At 36.3% G+C, this 27,540-nt stretch overlaps 1 protein-coding gene across 7 annotated transcripts in view; it reads left to right on the top strand.

The window, feature by feature from the left end:
- Positions 1-27,540, top strand: part of LOC145690219 (WD repeat-containing protein 47) — a 584,313-nt gene that overhangs the window by 447,232 nt on the left and 109,541 nt on the right. Inside the window, exon 1 of one of the 7 annotated variants that reach the window (XM_081764896.1) lies at positions 1,918-2,792. The exons of the other annotated variants lie outside the window; for them this stretch is intronic. Within the exon in view, the coding sequence (XP_081621022.1) occupies positions 2,235-2,792 (558 nt within the window). The 5' untranslated portion in view covers positions 1,918-2,234. Of the gene's footprint in view, positions 1-1,917; positions 2,793-27,540 lie in introns of those variants that run through there. 7 annotated transcript variants of the gene reach the window in all.

Genomic DNA, 27,540 nt, shown 5'->3' with positions numbered 1-27,540 from the left:
AGCCTGTAATGGTTTCAACAATTCTATGATCCTTGCGATCGTGAAAATAATATTGTAGAAAACCAATATAATTGTCTCTGGATACGCTGTTTAAAGTGCAACAACGATATGATTATTGAATCATCCGTCTCGAACACCTCACGAAAAGGGTGGAGACACTTTTTCGGCCTCTTAAAAAATTGATACACCTTTGCTGGAGCTAGTTGTTGGAAAGCATAAGAAGTGAAGTTAATATTTAGTTATCAGATTATGCGCGTTATTCGTTCTCAACTCTTCGAGAAACACTTTCAGATTAATAAATTCAAAAAACAAATCCAGTTGTATTTAAGAACCAAGTGTACATGATATATAATCATCATGTGTACTTTTTCGTTTACCGAAATTCTCTTTTGCCTCAACTATTTTATAATTATCGAGTAATACCGAAAATTAGGTTCACCCACTAAAATCAGGCTTCTAAGAGCATTCATATAGTAAAGAAATGTGTGAGATTTATTCTAGTGTACAAGTGTTGCACAGCTCCATAGAAGAGCTCCATACTCTGATCAAACTAATCTGTGTATGTAGAATCCTAATGCTAGCCACATAATATGCATTATATCACATTTGAGAAAAGTATACCGTGCTCGCATGACATACTACGCTGATTATTGACCATTTGATTTTATTTATTGTATTGGTATATAGTATATTGCTGTTTGAAACAGATTTTCATGGAGAACCATTTCGAATTGGATTTCCTATTTACAAAAACTGAGTCGATTCTACTGTAGTTCTCTGCAAGCCAATGAAAATATTATTTAAATTGAGACAAAATACAGTGCTTGAGTTAGCCTATTTATTCAGAAGTTAATTCGTATAAAATTATTATTTATTCAAATGTAGATTTACAAATGATACTTCGATGCTGTTGATTCCCCCTCATTCGTAGAGTTGGCAAGAACATAGTTCATTTTTGTAATTTTAGTTTCTTCATTAACATCCGTACTTATGTACTTATTTTTTCCTTATCGTTTCCTCTGTTTGATTCATTTTACTTTTCTGTGTTGTTTTACTGAATTTATTTTTGTATATAAATCGAAAACACTCATAAAACAGTCAATATTGTTTCCTTGGTTTAGGAAGAAACTCTTCTACTTGTAGTCACTGGTAAGATGTACTATTAAACGGACTTAAATTTCAATTTGACAAAAATTTACTATCCTATTTAACAACATTCATCTTCTTAAAGAAAGTGGATGGACGATTGTGAACTTTTTAGTTTCATTTATAATAATACATTTGAGAGTTATATTAGAGAGGCTCACCACTAAAATAATAATATAAGGGAGGTATCGTCCGAACGATGCACTATTTATTCATTTGTGAACACTAGATACAGTCCATTTTACAGCTGGAAAGATTAATAAAGGGAATCTAAGTAGTAGTAGTAGTAATAGTAATAGTATAAGAGTTTGTCGGACATATTATTTCAAGATACCGTTCCAGCAGCTGTTTTTGAATGGTTTTGGAGTTGAACCTGTTACAGCCTATTTTGTTAGCGTCTTCGATCCTTTCGCACATCTTGCTTTGACATTATTACTGAAATATTTATACATTTAATATTTTATTTTTAGCATCTTCTGTTCCTTAAGATTTCTCTTTGGAAGTTTGTAGATGGATGATGCAAATTAAAGATCATGGGAAGCATAGGAGTTCATAAAGGAAAACTAATAGCGCATTTTCAGATTTTGGTAGCTTACTTAGGTGAAGATGTTATTATGATCAGTAGTTGACATTAACTATCAAAATAGACATATATTTTGCGACCGAAGTGAGAGAAACTCTGTATCGGAAGAAGGGCGGTGGTCCGTGACGCTCAAGCTATGTGGGTCACATGGCTTCACTTGCCGCATGGACGGCTTTGCTTGCAGTCTGCCGAGAGTCATCATCCGTGGAGGTTGTTGTAGCGCTGCGCACACATCCAAAACATATTCGACAAAGAAAGAGAATAGTAATAACAATAAAAAGTGACAGTGAATGAAACAACGAGAACAACCTTGTTGCGAGTGACGAAATCTAGTGTTTGTGCTTTCGATAGTGAATGTTCCATGTGATTGTGACAGTGCTGGAAGTTCAAAAGGGTTCCTTTTGTGAGTGTGAAGGGGGGAGTCATGTGTGTGGTATTTAAATTATGAACATTAAGTGAAGTTAGCCTGGGTGGGGTGTGGTCTGCTGATAAGGATCCGGAACTTATGATCCGGAACCAGGTGATGTCCCGCCGACATCCACCACCAAATATACCGAAATTTGATCGCGGCAGGCCGCCTGGACGGATGGGGCCACCCCCTATGCGGCCTTGGCCACCAGGGATGAGACAAGGCCCACCACCGTGTTGTTTTGACGATATGTACAGGATACCGTATGATAAAGACCCGATGTCTGGCTGGAGAGACAAGGGTAGGGACTACTACTTCTTTGCACCTTTCTATAGAGAACCTCCTCCAGCTTATCCTGATATCCGACGTCCTTATAAGTTACGCGAAACGTCACCTCGTCGAGTGGTGCTTATGGATAGACAATCACGCCCTACAGTGAGACCACAACTTCATCATCGAGTGCCCTTACGAGAACGTTGTACTTGCAGAAGTCCTCGATGTTGTAATGAACCAAACATGTGCTCTCGATCGAGATCTTTGGAAGATCTCCGGAGATGCCGCGAGAAAGAATGGGAAAGGGAAAAGCGCCGTGGTTGGGGAAAGGAAAACGAGAGAAGATCAATGGACAATTTGTTGGAAGAACCCCGAAGAAGGGTGAGTACATTGGCATTTTGTTACATAAGACTAGGTCACGATTGACCTTCTAAACCAAAGAAAGATTGCTCACCTTGTTGAAGTGCATTGACACTTGAATTCAAGTAAACAGATGAATAAGTTCTTAAAACTGATCTTACAAATGGTTCTGTAAACGATAAATTAAAATAATTAGTAAGCAGTTATGAGCCTAGTTCTTCACTTCAGAGACTTGTGTTTTTTAATGCGCCATAATGATTGATATAATATTTAAAATATAAATTCTCCCTTCCAGAAATATTTTAATGGTAATCCCCAATATGATATGTTCTTCTAAAGTTTGTATTCATTTAAATATCTGTTTTTCAGTAAAATGTAGAGTATGGTTGCGTACTGAAATGTTATTGATGATGTCGCCTGTAAATAAAATTTTTAGCTTACCATTCTATGGTTATTCTCTATAGCCTTAGGGAGATGAAATACATTTGCAAGTGAATGAAGAAGAAGGAATTTGTGGGGGCGAGAAAACCAATGGGCTAATGTTGTTTGCTACGAATTTACTTGGGGGGCACGGTAGGTCACTGGTAGAGCACTTACCTCTGGTGCGTGCGGTTCCTGGTTCGATACTCCACACAGAATATGGTAGACAACATCGTGTCCGTGGGTTTTCTCCGGTACTCCCATTTCCCCCACATTCTCATTCCATCATTCATTTTCCTCAGTCATCCGTCTCCTGAGCCTAACGGTCAGGAAAGATTTCATTTCATTTGTACGAACTTACCTGGTTGGCAGTCGAACTAGAGATCCTTCGTACCAGGTGAGAGCGACTCTTCTGCTTAACCACTGTCTTAACCACCATGTTCTTCACCAGTAACGTTGGAACGAATAGCATGAGAATACAAATCTCTATAACTTGTCGAAATTCATAATGAAGTTTTTCCTCAGCTTCCAAAATACTGACATATAAGAAAAATATATTACTATACCCAAGTCATTTGTACAGTTTGGACTGTTTTCACTTAACCCCATATTCAGTTTATTATTACTGTGCTTCATTGAGCTGAGCGAGCGAAGCTCTAATACTCGGGTTAGCCGTTTGGTTGTCCGCGAACTCCTCCTAGACCGTTTGGCCGATCTCAACGAAACTTAGCACGCTGATAGAGTATGTCGTGCTGAGTGAGAACATAGGTCGAAATCAAAAATCCGATGTACCATCGAGGAATAATGACCGAAAAACGCTTCCTCCTAGACCGTTTGGCCGATCTCAACCAAACTTAGCACGCTGATAGAGTATGTCGTGCTGAGTGAGAACATAGGTCGAAATAAAAAATCCGATGTACCATCGAGGAATAATCACCGAAAAACGCTTCCATAGACTTAACATGGGGAAAAAGTTTTCACGTGATTTTTTTGTCAACAATTAAAATCTGCGCGTGATTTTCAAAAATTCCGGCGAAGCCCTTTTATTTTTTTAGCGTAAAAATTTACAATTTTAATCACAATTTAAAAACAAATTAACGATTTTTTAAACTTTTTTTAGCCGGAAGAAAAGGTCAAGACGAAGAATTGTGCGATTGTTATGAAAAATACTGATTGTTTTAAAAAGTCAGAATAAACTGATTACGTTGCTTAAGCTCGCTCAGCTCATTTCGTTGCAATCGAGTATATCCATTGCATTCCTAGTTTTAGTATGGATATCAATGACAGTTCTGTCTCTTCGACTGAAAAAGAATGAATGCGTTCTCAGAAAGCTCAGAAACAATCAGATGCCATACTTTTGGCAGATGGATTTTGGAACTTTGTGACTTTGGCATGACGACGACGAATATACATTCTGGAAGTTCTCATTTTGGTAACTTGTTTAAGCGTAGTTCCAGAAATAATTTACTTAGTGTATATTTTCGTAAACATAAAACCTTTTAAAAAAATGCCTTTTACTTAGAGAAAATGTATGTAAGCAGAATAAAACGAGAGCTTTTCCGTATATTAAAGAATCATTGATTTCTGCCTTTTAAACGTATTCGTAGCAAACAATTTACAGGAATATTACAGAGTATTATTGTTAAATTATTTGACCAAAAGAAATCTGTAGGTCATATCAATAATAAAATGTATTCTATTTGGCGAAATCCGGAATGATTTTTCAGTTTGAATTCATTAGTTTGTAATCGCAAAAATATCTACAGACACTCGAATAGGTTTTGTTGTTAATGCACTTTACATTTATCATATTGAATAGAAGGAAGATTAGATCCTAATGGTGTTACTTTTTAAGAATCGAATGATGTAGATACAAGGAAATAAAGATATAGGACTATCAGGTGTAAAACTTGCCTTATCCATAACTGTAAAGATTAAATAGGATTCGTGGGATTCAATTGGTCTTTCCCCAGGTTATCTATTTGCTGTGTTCAAAGTTGAAACTTTTGTTTCCACATACTATGAAAATATAATGTGAAATGCAGTTCCCGCCAAGTCCATTGTTTGTATTGCAGGAGCTCTTCCCTCTACCTCCTTTTTTAAAAATCTATATGGATAAGGCGAATTTTAACGAATTAATACGTCATTTATTTTCAAAATATCTGCTGTATTACATGGCGCTATATAATTACCAGCCAACCAGCGAAAGAATATGATCATTCCATGTGTTTTTTTGTTAGCAACATAGTGATAAGTAAATTTGAGTGCAATCTCTTTGATGTAGGAAGAATCTAATTCTTGGCAAGTTTTCGAAAACCGTGTTCAAATTGGTTATTTTTTTCCCGGTTTTATCAAAAATTGAATAGTTACGTTCAATATTTTGCTTGCCTGCTGTACAAATATACTAACAAGGTGTTTTTGATACCTCTTCCATCTGCCTTTAGATTCAAACGACAAGCGACACTAAAACGAAATGTCTATTTTTTGAAGTGTTATTTCACCTCAAGACTCACCTTCCTATCCACTCGGAGAGATTTTGGTGAAATATACACTTAACTTAGATACTTGAAAATGAACATAAAAGCATGTAGAAATATCATTCAGTATTCGTTTTTTTTTTTTTTTTTTTTTTGCTTTAATTTTTGAAAATATTGGAGAGGGAAGATCGTTTTAGTTAGAATTTCGCGGTGCATCTTCGAGTAATTAAGAATTGTTAATATAGTTAAAAAAAAGTTATATATCTTGACACACTTTTCGATAAGCCTTAGAAGAACTATCGAATGAGCTAGACACAACTAATATGCCCGAAAGTTCGTACAATAAGCATTTACAGCAATAATCACGAACGCCAACATTGATCCACGTTCAATAGAAGATCAATACTTTATCTAGATATTTAAAGAATTCCTTTAATACCACTAAATTATGTACTGTAAACTGGAATAGACTCGCGATTGAAAAAGCGGCACAATCGATGGCGTATTAACCGTGTATTATGTTTATTTGTTAATTGAAGTTAAGCGGCTGTTTTCAGCATCGAAGCTCTGTGAGGCGTGTGGACCTGCAGTTTAACGTAGAATCCGAATCACCGTAATGCTTTTAAATGCTAAAGCTCTACCGGAAAACGAACCCGGGATCACGTGTATCAAAGGCGAATGCACTAACCACTAGAGCAGCGAGGAGGGTTTTAAGTTTCTGATTTCGATTTCATTCTGACTGAGTAAATTAGACTGAAATCAGTGTAGCACATTAGTTGACATAAAAATAAAGAAGTAAAAGATCGTACGCTTAAGATTCAGAGAATTGTTCTAAACACGTCTCTGTTATTATTATTATTATTATTATTATTATTATTAAGTTTGATAGAAGAAAAATTTCGATAGAGTATGGATGCAAAAAATACTAGATAATGTTTATATCAGTGAATATTGTTTACAAAACATAGGTTTTAAAGTACCCAATCATAGCATAAGAAATAGCACGATCTTAGTTCCTCTGAATTGGAAATGTGAAATTTTAAAAAGATTGACAGATTAATAATAATAATAATAATAATAATAATAATAATAATAATAATAATAATAATAAGCTTAGTTTAGACTTACTGTATTAAACAGTATGAAAATTTTATGCGATCTGACTGATAGTTTTTAACCAATGACGCTTAGAAACATAAAGCCAAAACGTAATTTTAAGACTGCTCTTCTTAGCTTTTCGTTATTTTAGATAGACAGAAAACTTGACAACTTTTACAGCTTTGACAAGGAATTATTTCTACTTAATTGACTTCTATTCACATTGTGTTTTATATTGGTACTCTTCTTTTTACTGTTTTCTTATTTATAATTATTACTATTATTAGCATTAATATTATTATTCCATCTTAATGTAGTGCTCTGATACCACGTGCTGTACTTTTGACAACAAGCTGTTCGCCGCACTAAAATTTATTATTATTAGAATATTCCTGATACGCTACCACTTATTAAGATTTATAACCAAACAGATGGTTCTTAGTGATCTACACCGTATCGGCTCCAATACTACGAATTCTGCTTTCTAAATCTACTCATATATTTTATTTATTTATTTATTAAACTCAAGTAGCTAGCAATTGCCTCAGGATGCTGGGTTCTGTTTCCCTACCGAGAAACAAAAGGCAATAACCATTCAACTCGGTGAAGCTAGTGTTACATATTACTGATATTTGCTGACTAGCGCCATGTTATGTATAAATACAAATCTGTACTTAAAAAAAAAAAAAATCTAAAATGTATAATGTGCGTACTTACTGTAGCTATTCAAGTATCAGTATTATGATGTGATCTTAACTGGATGTGACCAAGTAATATAGGAAGATGACTAGTTAAGTATGAAAGATTTGCTCTTAAAAATGTAAAGTTAGCACTTAATTTACTATATCTTGGACTTCGCGTGCAGTTGCTCTTCATGTCTCATTGTTTTTATCCATTGCAATAAAAGAACTTAAAACTAATTACGCGGATAATTAATGGTTGTGTACCTAGCCTAATGGAATAGATAATGGACTTGTTTTGTATCCTGTTCAATTTTGCTCATTAACTGGAAACTTAAGATGAAATGTCAAAGTTTTTTGGTAGTTTTTTTTTCTGTCAGTGGTGAAACTTCTTCGTATATAGCGAACCAAATCGTTCATGGGTCATTGACATTTTGTTTAATATATATCAAGTCTCATTCATTGTTACACGCCGACGAACATAGTAATTTTAAACAATATTACATATTATATAGTGTACAGAGAATTATAATATATATATATATATATATATATATATATATATATATATATATATATATATATATATATATATATGTAGTTTAACGTCTCACGTTATGCACGGAGAGTGAGGGAGACATTAATGCTGAGATGAATGGTACTGGTAGAATTACGAAGTGGGAGGAAACAGGAGAATCCCAAGAAAACTTACGTACATGGTGTCTGTCCATCGTAAAGCTCATTTAACGAGAGCAGAAATCAAATCAGAATCTCATGCGTCAGAGAGAAGCACTCTACCACTGAGTCACCGCGGCCCCAAGATATAATATTGTCACCTATCAACTCATCATTGTGAGGGAATTAAAAGAGATTATTTTTATTTGCGTGTTAACTTATTCGACATTATACAATTCACCTATCTATACTTTGATTAACATTTCTGAGTGTTTGACTGCTCGAAAGCCAAGCCATTCAAAAGTCAGAAGTTTTCATCGTTCCTGAAGAAGAAAGGAAACGATAAGTACCTATTTTGTCCATGAGAGAATTGAAAACGTTGAGAAATATGTGCACGTAGCAGTGGCTTAAAAAGATGAATTCACAATGATATGCGTCAGATAAGTTTTCAGGTCCAGCAAGTGTTAGTTTATGTCACATATGGGAAGTAATATGTTGTATATGTTATTGATGAGGAGGAAGTGATTCATTGTATTGTCTCTGGAGTAGGTTGGTGTTATTTTATGGTTTTATGGTAATAGTTTAACAACTCGAAAACATAATGAGAGGATTTCAAGGTTGAGAGCGGAAAATGTTACTTAAATAATTTATATTACATCGACAGTGCTTCTTATTACTATTGAGTGGCAACATTGTTTCCTAACACCTGCTCAACGCTAAACTTTGGAAATGTACAGGAATTTAAATCAAGTTGAAAAAAATAGACGAACACACGCTCAAAATGGCATACACTTTTTGATCCCTTAACTCCGTAAAATAAATAAATTAAATATTGAAATATTAAAAATCAGAGCATATTGTCATCTTCAAGGAAATGTGAAAACTTATATTTCCTTTTCATGTTCTGAATTCGCCCTTATGGGTAATATAGTGTTATGATACATGCAATGAGATCAAGAATATATGACTTTGCTGCTATCTTCTAGTGAAAGAAAGATGTAAAGCGTCTAAAAGTGAGAGATTGATGTTCAGATATTCTTTTTCTAATACTGCTGTATTTCGAGAATTGAAATTTCGGTTGGTGTACGTCATATTAGTGTGGATTTATGATATAAGATATACCGACAAGAACGCGGGATTTAATATTTCCAAAATGACTTTTAATTTTTAGAAAATTGAAACTACTTTCAGATGCTTACAATCAAGTGAGTATTCCAATTTAAGAATGTGGAGTTTGATACTGAAAACACATGTGGTTCTTACAAGATAACGCTTCCTGAAATCAAGGGTTTACGTAAACAAGCCGAGAACAGTGCAAGAACTTACAGAGGAAATTGAACGTTACTTTGATAGCCATATGTGTGAAAAAGTGCTTATGAAATTTGGGAAAATGTGCTGCTACACAGCAAATCGTGAAAGATTTCCAGACGTTATTTTTCGTCCTTGAATCGGAACGTTACCTGACGTAACTATGTAAGCATTTTTTTCCATTTTCTAAAAATAAATATTTTTAGGGGTATACTAAATCCGCGTTCTTTTAAACTACATCTTTCTTGTTAAAGAATTAGTTACATTGTTAAGAACAAGTAACTAATTTAAAAAAAAAAAAAAAAAAAAGATACTATGTTTGATTTGTGTGTGTTTTGCGCCGTTATGCAGCATTTGAGGTACAGTGTAGGCAACCTAGTATTCACGAGCATAGATGTTCATTTTACTTCGACCTCACTCACCCTCGCCCTCGCAGTAGCAGTTGGCCCTCACCCTCGTTCACCCTCGCCCTCGCGAATGGAATTGTCCATCGCCCTCGCGCGCCCTCACCCTCGCTGTCGAAACTTGCCCTCGCGCACCCTCGCCCTCGCCGTCGAAGCTTGTCCTCGCCCTCGCGCACCCTCGCCCTCGCGGCCAAAACTTGTCCTCGCCCTCGCGCACCCTCTCCCTCGTCATCGAAGCTTGTCCTCGTCCTCGCGCACCCTCGCCCTTGCTGCCGAAACTTGTCCTCGCCCTCGCTGTCGAAGCTTTTCCTCGCCCTCTCGCACCCTCACCCTCGCCATCAAAGCTTGTCCTCGCCCTCGCGCACCCTCACCCTCGCTGTCGAAGCTTCTCCTCGCCCTCGCACACCCTCGCCCTTTTCGTCGAAGCTTTTCCTCGCCCTCGCGCACCCTCACCCTCGCCATCGAAGCTTGTCCTCGCCCTCGCGCACCCTCGCCCTCGCGATAGTAGTTGTCCATTATCCTCGCTCGCCCTCGCCTTCGTGCTCAAAACTTTTCCTCGCCCTCGCGCACCCTCGCCCTCATATCATTGAGGGCGAGGGTAATTGAGGGTGAGGAGACCTCGAGAGGGCCTCCTTCGTGAGGATCAGAGCATCAATTATTCAACCTATTTGTTGAATTATTTCCTTATCGTCAGTGGCGGATCCAGGGGGGGGCGATCGGGGCGATCGCTCCCCCCCAGAAGAGGAAACTTCTTTATTTTTATATACAAATAAAACGCATCCCAGAGTTTGGAGCTCTTAAAAGTAGCTCTAAGTAGCAGTATTACCACCCCCACCAGAAGTCCGTCCTGGATCCGCCCTTGCTTAACATACGTCCTAAAAAAAGGAAACTAAACATATCATCGTACAACTTATTGTGGAACACCTAAAATGGAACAACTGTTACAATGGAGATCTCGGTCGATAGTGACGTTTACATCATTTTTCAACAGTATCCAATGCCTTTACTTCAAAATGTTCCTTGAACTACGATGCAAGCATAAGTATTCAGCCACACAAGGTCGGCTCTCATGAGGGTGAGGGTGAAATCAAGGTTTGATGAGTGGCGGTAGAGTGACTGCTGCGGACTATCTGTCAGAATTTGACAGTCAACACGTTGGCCATCCCTGATGTATGTAGCGTAACTGAGGAATTTGAACAAATTCAAAGGGAAAGATCTAAAGAGCTTAATTTTGAAACTTCGTCAGCAAACAAATAAAATACTTCAGAACACTATTGTTGAATTATCACTCGGAAATATATACCCACTCTAACCTATAACATGAATGACTTCATTGATTTGAATGTGAACCTAAGTTAATTGGTATTTTAAAGTATAAACTGAAATGTGTCAACGTGCTTGTAAGGTTAATTTCGATGCTCAAATATTGTTAATATTCACCACTAATAGAGATACATTTGTCCTACCTTAACAATGTTAAAATTTTGAATTTTTTTCAATAATTGCCATAAATATGAAACTTTGTCTTAAGAAACTACCCTAGGGGCCAATTTGTGCACTTTATCACTTTGGTCTTGGTTCATTTTTGGCAGCTATCATTGTTGGAAAGTTTATTTTCAGTAATTCCCACAATTATGAAATGATATCTTTCAAACGTTGTCTCAAGGATTCCTTACACTACAAATACGTAAAGGCAAATGAAAAATGAAATCTTTAGTTTAAGATCCCACGATTATGCAAGCTAAATGCTAAAGGAGACAGAAGTGAATGATGAAAGAAATAGTTGAATGAGAATGTGGTAGGAAACTGGAGAATCCCCAGAAAACCCACGAACACGATGTCCACCACGAACTTACTTGGACGGGAATCGAACATGCGACCCTTCGAACAAAGGTAATTTCTCTATCGCTGAGCCACCGTTCCTCCCTAAATGGCACGCTCAGAGCTTAGCGCCTCCAGGGGCCTTGGAAAGATTATCGAGCCTAAAATGATTTAGCACTGACTTTTATAAATCCACCAATTCAACAATTAATAATGTCGTGCAAACTTTAAGATTGTAGTAATGAAAGAAAAGATGAAATCTTTAGCGCCCCAGAGTTATGTAACTGCTAAAGGAGGTGGATGAAATTGCAAGTGAATGATGATGAAAGAAATGGTGGAACGGGAAAGTAAGAGAACAAACCTTTATTTTCTTTAGCACAAATAATTAAATTTGTAGATTAATTGATTTCCAGAAATTTTATTATAATTAGCAATTAAAAACTGAAAGGGCGATCACAAACTTTTCTTGCCCAGGACCTCGCAACAATTTGTTACACGCTGCCATACGGTACATCATTAAAACAGGAGTAGAGTGACTGAATTATTTTGCTCTGTGGTTGAAAAGTAATAATGCAAAACAGACAATTATTGACTTGAAGAGATAGGATAGTTTAAAAATTCTGACTGGGGAATAAAATCTTCATTTTTACGTCCTACGATTATCGCAGTCTTGTAGCCAACCTGGAACGAAAGAGATTCAGCCCACTGAAGATTCTTTGCGAATATCATTTCAATGTGAATTTCGAACAAAGATCTAAGCTTATCTTCATGCTTACGTTGCGTCAAACAACTAACATATAAGGTGGAAATTATTCAACTTTTTTCATAAGATGTAATCCAGGTGACTAATTAAAATTTTATAAGCTTTATGTGTTATATGTTGATTGATTAAATGTTGCACCTGATAATATGTAGTCGTTACTGCTTGTTACATAGTATTAGTGTGTGTAATGGTTGTATGGGGGAGAGGAGTATTTAAACGCTAATATTCTAAAGTGAAATATTTACATAAAAATTATGATAATTAAACATTTTCAATAACTCCCTCTTAGACTTCGACTCTGGTTATAGGTCGATTACCGGTGATTACTGAAAGTTAATGATATTGAAATATACAAAAGAAGTTAGTATAGTGTCTAGCAAGCATGTCTGCTTTGCAGCAAAAGTCTCAGGTTCGATTCCCTTGAGTGAAGTTTGAACGCATTATGGTGGTTCGGATCCTACCATAAACTATAGATTCACGTACCATTTAGCATCGGCATCGGTGATGAATTATAAAGGGATTTTAACTCTAATACGTCAAAATACAGACAGATCGACTGATTCCCAGATATTAATAAGTAAAACTTATATTTTCCAAAACAGCAAATTACGTTAGTAGAGTGCTATTTTTTTCTAAATATAGATCATGAACGGTTTGAAATTGTTTATTCTGTTGTGTGAGAACGTTTCTCTATAGTTAGAATTGAGGACATCCTCGAAAGTTCTCCTTCGGGAGGATGAACACTAAGAATCATGAAATTATAGGTGTAAACCTGAATGCAGTTTTACCCACTTATCTCAATAGTAATCTATGTAAATGTAAGATCACTTGACAGGTCCAAATGTAAGGTCACTTGACCAAAGGCTTAGATAATGTCCCCACAACCTCCACGATGCGGGGCCACCAACTCCAGGGATGTAAAATATATAGAAAATGTTTAGAAAGTAGAGGCGAATAACTAGGGGCTGCAGCGGGCAGGGGCTGTGTTGCAATAATAGACTATCAAAAACTTCCTGCTCAAGTCCTAAAATTTCACACGGCGTACACCATAGTCTTAAAATTTTCACAGAGTATACGCTAGTCTTAAAAATTTCACAGGTTATATATGCTAGTTTTGAATATAGTACTACACGCCTTGAAGCAGAAAGTATGCGCAAATGACTAAGATTGAGCAATACACCTTCGTATACTCTCGACTACACCCCTGAATATATGCTTTTATTTTCTTAGTTTGCTTACATACGTGTGACGAAAATCTGGGAGGAACGCGACCACCCAAGCCCCTCGTTACGACGCCCATGATTAGATGAACCATAGCCGAATACTTCAGGTAGTTTTGCTTCTTTATTTCTGTTTTCCTATGCTTTGCTGACTAAATATCAGTTGTCAGGGAGCTTTAAAACTTGCGATATAGAACCAAATCATTCTATTTTAATATCCTATTTAGCAAAAAAAAAAAAAAAATAAAAAAATAAAAAAATAAAAATAATAATAATAATAATAATAATAATAATAATAATAATAATAATAATAATAATAATAATAATAATAATAATAAAAACGTCGATAATGAAGGGTAACAGATGACAGAAAGAAGCCTACTGGACGCCCAAAATAGTCTCCCTTTTCAAGACTGTGCGCTGCATATTCTTACACTATATTAAAAACGCTTTCAGAGATACCAATCTTAAAAAAAAAATAAAATAAAATAAAAATAAAATAAAATATAAAATAAAATAAAATAAAATAAATCTTTAGTTTAACATCCAACGGTTATGCCTTCGATGGCTAAAGAAGACTGATGGAATTGCAAGTGAATGATGATGAAAGAATAGGTGGAATGAGAAAACGGGAGGAAACGGGAAAATCCCGAGAAAACCCAAGTATAGGCTATCGTCCTCCACGAACTCACTTGGCCTGGGATCGAACGAGTGACCCCTGAAACCAGAGATTGGCTGTAGCACTGAGCCAACGTGCTCCCGTCCAATAATACCAATCGTGTTAATCGTTTAATTGCAATAAATATTTTCGTTTTTAGTTTTCAGTATTGACTTAATAGTTTTGCAACTGGGTACTTGGAAAACGGATAGGATTTCAATTAAAAACAGTTTGTGGGCTGGTCTAGATAGTTGCGATCTACACTTAACGTAATTATCTTAGAATGAGATTTTATTTACAAAATTGACAATTCAATTAAACCATTAACAGTAGTGATTTATAAGATAATCCTAATTTAAGATCAATTAAAATTATTGATCAACTAATAACTGACTTCGATGAAGTGGATTACACTAAGTGTTATCAATTTACGGTGTCTACATTTAATTCATTTAAAAAGTTCGTTATTGAATTCTTCGCCCTCGCGCCTTCGCTTTTCCTCGCCCTCGCGCACCCTCACCCCGCCATCGAAGCTTCTCCTCGCCCTCGCGGATCCTCACCCTCACTGCCGAAACTGGTCCTCGCCCTCGCGCACCCTCGCCCTCTTCGTCGAAGCTTTTCCTCGCCCTCGCGCACCCTCACCCTCGCCATCGAAGCTTGTCCTCGCCCTCGCGGATCCTCACCCTCGCTGCCGAAACTTGTCCTCGCCCTCGCGCACCCTCACCCTCGCCATCGAAGCTTGTCCTCGCCCTCGCGCACCCTCGCCCTCGCTGCCGAAACTTGTCCTCGCCCTCGCGCACCCTCACCCTCTTCGTCGAAGCTTTTCCTCGCCCTCGCGCACACTCACCCTCGCCATCGAAGCTTGTCCTCGCCCTCGCGCTCCCTCGCCCTCGCGTCACTGTGGGCGAGGGAACTTGAGGGTGAGGATGCCCTCGAGAGGGCCACCCTCGCGAGGGTGAACATCTCTGTTCACGAGACTCCGTTGCACGACGGGGGCGTGAATTCAATACAGTTGGCAGATGCACAGACTAACATGTAAGATTGACATTCATAGTATATACCATTCCCCATCACACTGTCTCGCTTCCAATAGAGGTGGATTACTGGACTACGCTTCCAGTCCCGGCTTCTTTGACACTAGGGTTCTACAAAGAAGTTTGACCAATCTGATTGCTTTTTGTTAGGTAATAGGTGCTTTTTGTTAGGACCAGTTAGGTATACTACTTAGGTTAAGTAATATAGGTAATAGGTGTTAAGTAATAGGACATCGACTTCCATAACCGCTATTTTTGTTTCTGGATATCGAGATCGCAATACCTTAATTCAATTAATGTCCAGATGACTCACTTTTCACGACCAACCGAAAATTTCTGTGGACATGAATTATAGGACTACCATTAAAGAGGAGCGGTAATTCTTCGCAATATAGAAATATAGAGCTCCTCCGTGGCTAAGCGGTTAGCGTACGCGCCTTTGGCGTGAGAGACCCGGGTTCGATTCCCGGCGGGAGCTCATGTGGTTCGGATTCCACGTTAATCAGTAGGTCCACGTCTCATATAGCCTCGCTGCTGAAAGGGACGCTAAACTAAAAATCAATCAATCAATATAGAAATATTTCATTTGTAACATTCTACATATATTTACATAATTTTCTTTTCTTTTCTTTTTTCACTGTGTGAGTGGGTGTAGGAAAACGACACCATTTTTGATCACTGAATCAATAGAAAACGGAGAAAAGTAGGATATTGAGTTTTTCCTTCGTACTCTAATCTAATATGTACAAAGTAGGAAAAAAAATAATTTAAGGCAGGGATGTAATTAGCCGTCTTCCCATAACATATTTATTTCTCCTGCACTGGTGGGTGGTATCTGCGAAAATATATGGATTCTTGTTTGTTTTGCCAACATTGATTTCGATGTCAGAGAAGATGATGACTCGTTAAGTTTCGGTGCAGTCACTTGTAAGAAGAATGTGTTACTCCTTATGCTCGGAGCTTCATGAAACAATCTGTGTCGTGATGTATTTGTTTCGTTAAAGTTTTCTTCCTCGTGCTAGTGCGAGATGTGGTACAACGGAAGTGTGAGAGTAGAAAATTAAAAGAAAAAAAAATGCTAGGATGTAGTATGCAATCAACACCAGCATAATAATTCAAACGTTAAACACATAAAGTATGTATAACTGTCTAAAACGTGAAGAAAAATTTGTTCCTAGAGGTTATTCACAGTTAAAAAGCTAATAAATACAGAAATCGTTCGGTGGTTCTGTTAGTTTTATTTGGAAGAAAAATAAATGGTTGTTGGCTGTAAGAAAAATATTTTTTTTAGAAATATACACACGGTACGTTCAATAGTTTCAGAAGAAACATGTCTTGAGCGAGACTATGGCAGAAAACATGGTAATAGTTTTTCGGAGCATGACTGCAACTGATTGTACTTCGGCAAACCACAGATTTAAAACCGTTCGATAATCCCAATTAATGATATAATTAGCATGTATACTTTTCATGCGCATAGTCCTAGGTGCAATTTCTATTGGAGTAACAGAGGACATTCAGTGTTAACCTACTGTTATGAGGAAATTGGAAAGGTACTCAGTTAAGAGCTACCGAGTTCTTTCAGCTCCAGTCTAGAAAATAAAGACGAGTAGAGGCGATATGTTCGGCACACGTCACCCAACTGAAAGTCGTTTCGCTTAACTCCGTGAGCTTTGATCAGACATTACCACTATGTAATAATAAGGGTGTTGACGTCATTTGATCATTGATTAGAGAGAAATGGTAAAACTCGGAGATATTTATCAAAATTTCGTAAGAATAAAAATAACTTGGTGTGTTGGCGTTATTAAATATTTCGATATTACTTGTAGCACAGGTGCGCACCAAGAAATTTTTGTTGGGGCGGGCCCAAGCTTTGGAAAGGGGGTCCAATACTATAAGCCACTACGTCTATGTAGTATTGAACGGGTATTATTCTGCACCCGGAAAGATGATAAGTAATTGTAGAATTTCTCCACCTATATTTTCAGAAGAAAAAAGAACTACCTAGGTATATTGTCTTTATAAAAGAAAGAGTACATACAAAGTTTAAGATCAAATTTCCATGTTACATCAGTCATTTTCCTGTTAAACAAGTATAGTCGGTTATTGAGAAAGCGTACACATGTATGTTGATTTAGGAAGTTTTTGTTTTTGGGGTGGAAGGTCCAAACCTGGTTTATCTAAAATTGTTTAGTGCAAATAAGTGATTTATATATGTACAACTTAAGTATCAAATAAATAAATAATTCATTGCAAACTGTAAGCTCCTTCGTGGCTAAGCGGTTAGCGTACGCGCCTTTGGCGTGGGAGACCTGGGTTCCATTCCCGGCGGCAGCTCATGTGGTTCGGAATCCACGTTAATCAGTAGGTCTACGTCTCTCATAGTCTCGCTGCTGAACGGGACGTTAAACTCAAAATCAACTCAACTCAACTCAGCTCAACTCATTGCAAACTGTAGTCATGATGCGCATTAACAATAAAATGTGTGATCAGCTGCAACAAGCCTAAATTAGTCGTAAACATTCAAAGCATATATTAATGTCTTTTTTATGTAATGAATTTCTAATTTATGAATCGAAAACTTCTAAAAATTAAGCAATTAATTTAGTGGTATGACGCTCGTCTCTGGTGCTTGCGTGAGTAGTTCGATCCCAGCACGCGCCAAATGGGATGTGGTGGACAAAAATAGTCTGCGTGAGTTTTTTCGGGGTTCTAACATTTTCTTCATTCTACCATTTCATCCATTATCATCATCACAGTCTCCCTTAGTCTTGGAACATAATCATAAGACGTTTAAACTGAGTGTGTTAAATGAGTATTTGTAACTAATCTTATAACTTTTGTAACTGTCAAATTCCTAGCTCGTAGGACTTTGCACTTGCTAAGTTCGACTCATATACATTTTTTTAATGTCAGTCGTTGTAAATAAGTTGACTACGTATTTAATTTAATATTTTAGTATATGTAATTTTGAAACTTTAGTTGTATTTATTCTTGTTCTCCAATAAGGAGAATGAGAAGACTCGTAACATTTTTATTGTAAGTATACAGTAACTACAAAAGTGCTGAGTAAGAAGAATTCTTTCAGTTAAGAATGTTCTTGCTCAGATTTTTAACATGTTTGTAGCAGTGAGAGTAGCAGTTGATAAAAAATCAGTTATGAATATCTAACGGTTCAGCAATTGTTAGCAGTGGTGCGATCAGTTATTTCTTAGTAACATGACTTAGTTGTTTTCAGGGTATTATATCAGAATTTTATGAATGGCGGCGAAAAATTCCTACAAATCTTGAATAGCGGAAAGGCCCTGGCTAAGTGTGGATTTTCAATCCCCAGAGGACCTATAATAGCCTATTTACATGAGAAATTACAGATTATTGTATAAATTCAAGTAAGGTCATTTAATGGATTGTTAAGTATGATTATAGCCTCATTTATGTTAAAACTTGTAATTACTCAACGTGTTGGTAACTGTTCCAATATTCGGTTAATGCACAATTCAACGCAAAATTAGCGTACTCATCCTAGGTTACTAAACTTTGAAGGAGCGCTTAACGGCAATATTCATATACTGTATCATGTATTTCTTTAAATATCAGTAGAGTTTTGATGTTCTACTACACTGCCTTATATAAGCGTTCAATATAAGAATAGCTTAAAAGTCTCGCTTCAATAGATAAATAACAAGATACATCAATGTTAATATTCTGTTCAATAGTATAGGTACACTCATGTCCAAAATGATTGTCGCATATCTATGACTGTCTTCTTGTAAGAATATAATTTGATCATGATTTTGCAGAGTACTTTTAATACTGATACTACGTGTATAATCGGGAAATGTATGTTCGTGGTAAATTTCATAGGAAAAGAATTATAAATATGAGAATTAGAATGAGTAAAACAAAATGTTGCTAAATGGACAAAAAAGTTTTATTTTCGTTTCATTGTTCTTACTTACTGCTCTTCAGACACGAAATTTGCCACATCCATGTCTTTGTCTATTAAACACATACTAACATTGTAAGAAATACCGAGCGAATTCGTTATCAAATTATATTCCTACAACAAATATTTATAGACATGCGACAATAATTTTGGACATGAGTGTACAAGCATATTTCGCTCACGCAGATAGTTTCAGTTCTAATCTTCACAGTGCATTTCAAGTAATTCCATACAACAATCTCTACCGAATTTAACTTACGTGATCAAGAAACCCATTTGTGCGGGAAATTGTAGATTACGCGTACAAGCCACAGTGGGATATGCGTCATTTTGCATGTATTATTGCGGCTGCGATGCGGACAGAAAATATGGTTTGGGTACAGAACGTCGTTGCCAATACCTCGCAGCCCATAATCTCGTCTGGCCAAAACCCCGCGGGCCAAAATCTTGCGGGACCTTCAGTGTAGAATATTCAGCATATAGCTATATACACATAGGCTATATTAAAATAACATACACAATATATTAATGGATACCACTCTCAATAACTGACATTACCATAATACAGACTTTTTTGTCCCTGCAAATATATATATTATTACCGTACAATCTATTTCACGATCTGTTTCCTTTCCCCATGCACAAGATTTTAGTAATCTTTTCATAACGAACAGAAACTTCAATTTAAATGTTTAGAACAGAAAACACTTTCTGGAATTTCAAAATAAATCTGAGAACAATTCGGTAGATAGAAAATCCTTTCCGCACAAAAGGTCTTTGTCATAAGATCTGGTGAACCACCACACATAACAGTTGCAAGCTGAACTTGAAATTTGTCTTTTCTCTGTCCACAATAAATTTTCAGTATTTCATAATGTTGCATGTTCTTATCATGTTATTTTAGTACAGTGTATTATGTGAATAAAAGCATTTTAACAAGAGGGATAAGATGAACTTGAAAGTAGACTTTCTGTCAGAATATTTTGTCGTAAGGATGGGGACTAAATAAAATTGTGAGGGGGTACATTGGAACCTTATTTTTTACGTATGCTAGAAAATCTTGAATCCGAAGAATGCAGGTTGTGTTCTTATGTTTACAGATTGGCAATAGGTTAACCAATTCATTTTTTTAAATAACCAAACTTTTATTGTTGTTTGTTGTTCTAAAATGTCCGTGATGAACAAATTAAACCCAATCGTAAATAAACCTTGAACAACGCGAGTTTGCATAGCGTTGAACGAGTTAACTGCGGCACGCAAGGTCAGTTTTGTCCATTTGATATACACGAGGTACTTTCTCATGGGCCGCGCTGTATTTACTGCATAGTGCATACAATTGCGCATGAGCTGTGACCGTTAGTAATCTAACTTGTAAAGGGTCTCTATAATAATACTAAACTTTCATTTACGGACGAATAGCAATGTCTCATCAGTGTCTGTTATTCAGATGTTTCACTGTAATTACGTTGAAATAAAGAGAAAGATAGCTTCCAATATCCACTCAGACAAGGACAGAATATAATAATCGTTTTTATTAATTTTAGAAAGAGGAAAAAGAAAGATTTCAGTTTCTTCTAGGGATGGGAACCGGTTTCTAGAAAAACCGAAACCCGAAATACCGACATTTCGGTTTTCTCCAAAACCGGTTCGGTTTTTTCGCCGGAAACGGTTTTGGTTTTCTCTAAAAATCGGTTCGTTTTTCACCGAAACCGGTTTCGGTTTTCTTCAAAACCGGTTCGGTTTTCACCGAAACTGGTTTCGGTGAAAACCTTTGGAAAACATAAAACTATTTCTGTGGAAACTTGATTCGATTTCCGGAGAACAACGAAACACTATTCTGGTCAGAAATAGAACAAATTAAAAAAAAAAACGGAACTGGTTTTGAAGAAAACTGAAACCGGATCCAGTGAAAACCGAACCGGTTTTGGAGAAAACCAAAACCGGTTTTGGAGAAAATCGAAACCGGTTTTTGGAGAAAACCAAAACCGTTTTTTTAAATCAAAAACCAGTTTCGGTTTTTCTAAAAACCGAAAAACTTGTGCCCACCACTAGTTTCTTCCCTGCGTATATTAATATAACACTTCCTTTGGATAAAAAAAATCTTCGCAGTTCACGCTCAGCAAATGATTTAACTAAAATGGATTCGCTGGATAATTTCTTCTAATTTGAGTTTATTTTACAATTATATATCCATTTACTTTTTACCCGTCTTTTTTGCCCTTCTAGCGCCTATAGTAAGAATTTTTCCCGTTACTTAAATCTGTTTGTCCTCCTCCTCCTCCTCCTTCGTCTTCTTCTTATTATTATTATTAGCTTAGAAACTCTCTAGTATCTTATGTGTTGATACATCGATGTTTTGCTGTGGCAAAATTTTGGCCTGTAAATTTTGTCTCCGCGAGATATTGCCAAAGTGAATCTTGGCCCGTGAGATTTTGGTCCACAGCCCACACGGTTTTGAGTAGGGATGCTATGGCCACATGAGATTTTGACTCGCGGGACTGAGCGAGCGATCTTAGTGTGGCGGTGTTTCAATCGTCAGAAAATAGCGGTGATTTCCATTGCATCACTAATGCTGCGTGAGGTAGTGTCGAAGTTACAATAAATGTTTCTTCTCGATGGAAAATAGCTCATTGCTTTCCCTGTATGTTTTCCATATAACTAACAATATTATTTCCTTTATGAACGAAATGTGAATTATAAGGTTCCAAAAGGTTCTAGATTACTGTTATAGGCGTTTCGGTTAGATTGTACAATATGGTATGCGTACAGTGATACTTTTTGTATGGTCTTTCTGCACTCTGTAGGATTTTGTTTTTCAATAAACAATCATCTGATACTTGAACAACATTGCTGACAATAAAACATGTTATTTAAGTGCGAAACTAATACCGATTTTGGTCCAGTTGTCACACAAAAAAATATCTTCTCATCTCGTAAAATAATTTGCATAGTTGGAAAAGTCGATGAAAATTAGCCTGTGTTATTTTCTTTTTTATCCTAAGTAATTTGTTAAGTTCAAATTAAATACGTGATAAGCGATTGATACAGATTTATTAAAGAAATGACCTGAGAACAGAACGACTACTTAACTACACAGTCCAATAATAAAATAATATTGAGCTTTAATGAATAGGATTCAAAGAGTGACTTTTTTGAAGTTATTGTTGGTCAGCAGAGGTCTGCTGGAGTGAATGTATGAACGAAGTATGCCATAGTTATTCGCGAGGTCATCTTTGCACAAATTACCCTAATTGACGGTTCCCCAGTCTGAAGTATCATATTAAAATAACATAATAGTTTTTGTTTCGTGTGCTTACACACAGTTGACCATAGTAATTAAGGTTAAAGTGAAGTTGGCTTCGTCACTGAAATACCTCTTCTAAGGAAAGTTATGAGTGTTTAATGACAACCTTGAATTAACTGCTTTCTAAAAGAAAGAAAGTACGCACTCTACATATTAAATAGTAGTTACTACACATTTGGTTAATTTTACATTTATTTTAGAAGAGAAAATATCAGTAACTTGCAACGAAGTCTGATTTTAAAGGTTTATACTTGTATAGTCAGGCTCACTAAAATTGAGTACCCACTCTACCGCGTTGAATTAGAATATATAATAGGTGCTAGCGTGCGCGAGTTTGATATAAGTGGTGCCGTGTTCGATTCCCGGTGAGAAAACAAAAATTTACTTTCACAATCATTCACTTGCATTGATCATCCGACTCCTTTATCCCAAAAGGCATATCGTGGGACGTTCAAGTAAAAGTTCATGTTTATTCTTCCCATGAGAAGAACTGTCCCCATGTCAGCTGGTTCGGAAATCGATAAGGACAACGATAAAATCATTGCTCGCCGTTATATGTATTTTACGAATTTATTTACTTTCAAAGATTTCACATAAACATTATTCTTCCCGTGCGAATAACTAGTACTTAAAACTATGTATAAATGTAATTTTCACTACATAAGAGACATTTAAATAGATTTAACGATAAAATTAGTAAATTGAAAACCTAAAAGTTCCCGTTCATTTGAAAGAAAACAGAAAAAAATGATTCCCCGTATAAACAAACGGGCTAAGAAACTAAAACGTTAAAAGCTTGCTTTTTTTAAAACGTAAGGATTAAATTCTAAAGACTATCATTCTGTAAATCACATGAAAAGCTTTAAGGTAGCAACATCTTTCTTAATCAATCTGACATCCGTGCATAAGATCATACATTGGTTTGTATTAAAGAAAAAAATATGCCTTTTTTCTTAATGAGAATATTAGTTTCTGAAGCACTCTTTGCGGGATCTGTAATGTTTCCTCTTGTTCAGGATTGTGTGCAGAACTTGACATTAAACACCAACACCCTTCTTAACGATGTTCCATACAAACGCCATCTTGGTTTATCCTCTTTGATTTCTATGGGGAATTGCTTTTCTGTTTTCTTTAAAATGAACTGGAACTTTAGTGGTTTGATTCTGAAGGTTTATTCTTTACATCTATTAGTATTCCTCCGTGCTTAGTTAACATTAAATTTTGTGGCATACACAACTTAAAACTTTAATAATCAAATTAAAGTAATATTAAATTTACATAACGTAAATTGATTTTGAAAGAGTAGAGGACTTATTGAGACTTGAAGAAATAAAATCACAATCATATAATTCAGAGGGCTAAGAAACAAAAATAGCGTAGGTACAACACTGTTAAGAAACATGAAGATAGAAATTAATATAATATATTTTGCGCAGAAACAAAACCAACTATTTTCTTCGTGAGAGTTAGGACTTACATGTAGCATTACTAAATTGAAGAGCAGTTCAATCTTCTTGTATTTGTGCAGGCAATGACAAGTAGCTGATCCTTTATTGTAGTGGTAAAATTGATACATGGATAGTCCGCGCGATTTTTCAATATCCTTTTCACAGTTCTGCTATTACGGTTTAGTTTGTAATCGTACTATAGCTTGGCTTACGATGATGAACTTCGATAATAGTTTTAAATAATGGTCAGTACTCCACGTGCCACCAACATCTAAGGATCCATTTATTTCCGGACAAGTGTCATAGCAATACTTCTTCCAAATGTACGAGTCACAACTTTAGAACAGAAAGAACACGTGAAACGTCAAGAATTCACTGAATATGATAAGTACAGTAACCGTAGAAAGTGGAATTGTTTTTGAGTAAGACTGCAAAAACTTAGATCAAGTCTTATTACTGAGAGAGAAATTATGTTGGGTATCGTGCCTTTCGTGAAATTGTGGTCATTGAACATCAACAGTATTGTTTTGATTTACTCTCGTGTTAATGGACTAAAAAGACAATTGCTGTCTGATATTTCCGATTGTCCGTAAGTTGCGACACTAAGTGCAGTGGATAATATTTACAATTATATTACGAAAGAAAGAGGAATAACAATACAATACTTTTAATTATGCAAACTATCCGATCTGACAGTGTAAAATAATTGAGTACACAAGTGGCGTATTTACGATTTTGTTTCGGGGGGACGTTGCTAACTTTCGGGGAGGACTTTGCCTGAAAATGTGAAAATTCGGCAAGATATTTCATATACTTTACTATAGTAAGTAAGATTTCGGGGATTAAGCCCGGAAGCCCCCCCCCCCCGTAAATACGCCACTAGGGTACACTCATGCACTGTAAATATACACTATCTTTTCTTCTTTGTCAGTGTCTTAATCCCATAATCCTATGTCTATATGGAATCTACTCTTCCTTCTTTTATTGTCTTAGTCCTTAATCTTGTTTCTTCTATCTCCTCTTCCTCAATAATATAGTAAAAGTCAACCTTTTTAGTTTAAAATGTAGACTTTCAAAGTGAATCGACTGTTAACAGATTATGCTAGTCAAATCCGTTAAATCGTCGTCCGTAAAATTGAGGACAGAGTTTTCTTTCTTTTCTTTTCTTTCTTTATTTACAGAATTCTAGGCAAACCATAATGCTATTTAATATAGGTAGTAGTTCAAAATTAGTAACGAACGTTGCCGTGCTGCACAGTTTATCCCACAAAATGCTGTGAATTTCAGTGGTCAGCGATAACCAGAGAATGGATATTTAGTTCTTCATTTCACAGTATTAAGTTTTCAGAATGTCTGGAATGAATGAATGAATGAAATGAAATGAAATTTCTAGTTTAATATCTCAGTTGTGCACCTATTAGGGAAGACGAATTATAACAGTGAATAAAATGGTGGAATGAAGAAAATGGAGAACCCCAAGAAAACACACGCTCACTGTGTTCATCCGCCACAAACTCTAAACTCGACCTGGTGCGAGCTAGGAGCGAGGCAAGGACCTCACGCTTTATTCACTTAGGGAGCTTCTGGTAAGCTAAACCCCGAGTTTGGGTACAACACTTAGACGGAAACATTAATCTTGAATTAACTGTACATTATCTTTAATAATAATAATAATAATAATAATAATAAAAATAATAATAATAAAATAATGTTTGTATATCTGTCATCAGTTTTCCGCATAGAAAAGAGTAACCTAGAACTACCAGACTTTGTACATAAATAGATCTTCACCACATCTAATCGCCTTTATCGATTTTAGGCTTGGTGGGAGAGAGAGAGAGAGAGAGAGAGAGAGAGAGAGAGAGAGAGAGAGAGAGAGAGTGTGTGTGTGTGTGTGTGTGTGTGTGTGTATATATACCCACACTTTTTGGATATTTACTAAGAACACCTGGCCTGTACGCAACCACTATTACATTTTGGTGTTGCGGGCTTACATAACAGAGGCTAAACACCCTTGTAATAGAATGGTGTGGAAACATTCTTCTTCCTCTCATTTATCCAGACTCTTAATTAAGACCTGACAATGACAGGTGTTTACAGCTAGTATGATATAAACTTGGGTCGATATACTCGCTTGAATTACTCGTATAAAGTTACATAAAACCTAGTTTCGCTACTACTTTGCGAATTTGATGTTGTAACGAAGAAAACAAAAAAAATATATTTTTATGAATATTTCTGGTACTTCATGTTTACGGCTGCGTGTAAATCCCAATGGACAGCTTAGTCCGATCACATGATTTGAGCTTCTTTCCATGGAAAGGCACATAATTTCCAGGACTGACCTACCTCGTGAAATTATTGGGGCGTCTACTTGAATTAAGACGTAGCGTACTGTAGTATAGAAAATCAGAAACAAGGCAATAAGTACTAATGTATGCAGTGGTGCCCCCCCCCCTCATGTCCATGACGCACTCCCCCTCAATTGCCTATCCGTAGGTGTTCCTCCATGAAAAAAAATCTTTTCGATTAATTTTTACAACCTCTCAAGCATATTTATATAGATTTTTAACCCCCCAAATATTTCATGGACGCATTTTGCGTCATAACCCCCCCTTGTGGGCACCCCTGTGTATTGACCAAACTCTCTAACCTTTCATGAACTCATAATTCCAGGGAGTTTTAATTTTTGAACAGTTAATTTTTAATGTAAAGAATGAGAAGTATATTCCAGCATGTTAAGATCAATATGCAACTCTCAAGTATTTCCGTTTGTTTTACTTTTCTTGCCCTCATTTTCCTCATATTCGCTAATTTCCAGTTCCTTATGTGGAGAGCTTTTAAATATGCATTGTACTAATTACTACGACAGCCCGTCTTGTAGCACTTTCGGAACATTACTTTCATCTTAAAGCTCGGAGAGTGAAACCGGCGGATTTTTCAGGTAAGTAATCTTGTGCGGATGTGCATATAACACTTCCAGTGTTGTGAAACTTTTAACATAATAAAGAAATGCCGCATCATTGTCACAAAGCTTTGTGACTATGTCTGGTACGTCATGAACATACCATTAAAACTCGCACGTGATGTGCACCGTAATTAAATTAGTGCCGATTTGCTTCTTTGTAATTGGCCTCACGTTGCGAAATAAACATATGTAATGATAGGTTGTTATGGGTAATAAAAATTTGCGTGTTGTGTAAAAGTACAAAAATTAGTAACTGAAGAACAGACGAAAGCATAAAAATATTGACATGTGTCTATCCTACCAACAGTAAGATACAATGTTTTACCTGTATATATATATATATATATATATATATATATATATATATATGTGTGTGTGTGTGTGTGTGTGTGTGTGTGTGTGTAAATTTGGATGGTAGGGAAGTTTATCCTTAAATATTTTAACATTTACTTGTTGCCAAAGAAAGTATTTGATGCTTCAAGCAAACATGAATCTAACCATGAGGTGCTATAGGGGCTAAACACTTTCCTTGAAGTCCAAAT

Source organism: Thermobia domestica, chromosome 7 (assembly GCF_964235325.1).
Source record: "Thermobia domestica chromosome 7, izTheDome1.hap1.1, whole genome shotgun sequence".
Taxonomy (NCBI): domain Eukaryota; kingdom Metazoa; phylum Arthropoda; class Insecta; order Zygentoma; family Lepismatidae; genus Thermobia; species Thermobia domestica.
Note: the sequence above shows the minus strand (reverse complement) of the source record. Positions and strands in the feature narration are given on the sequence as shown.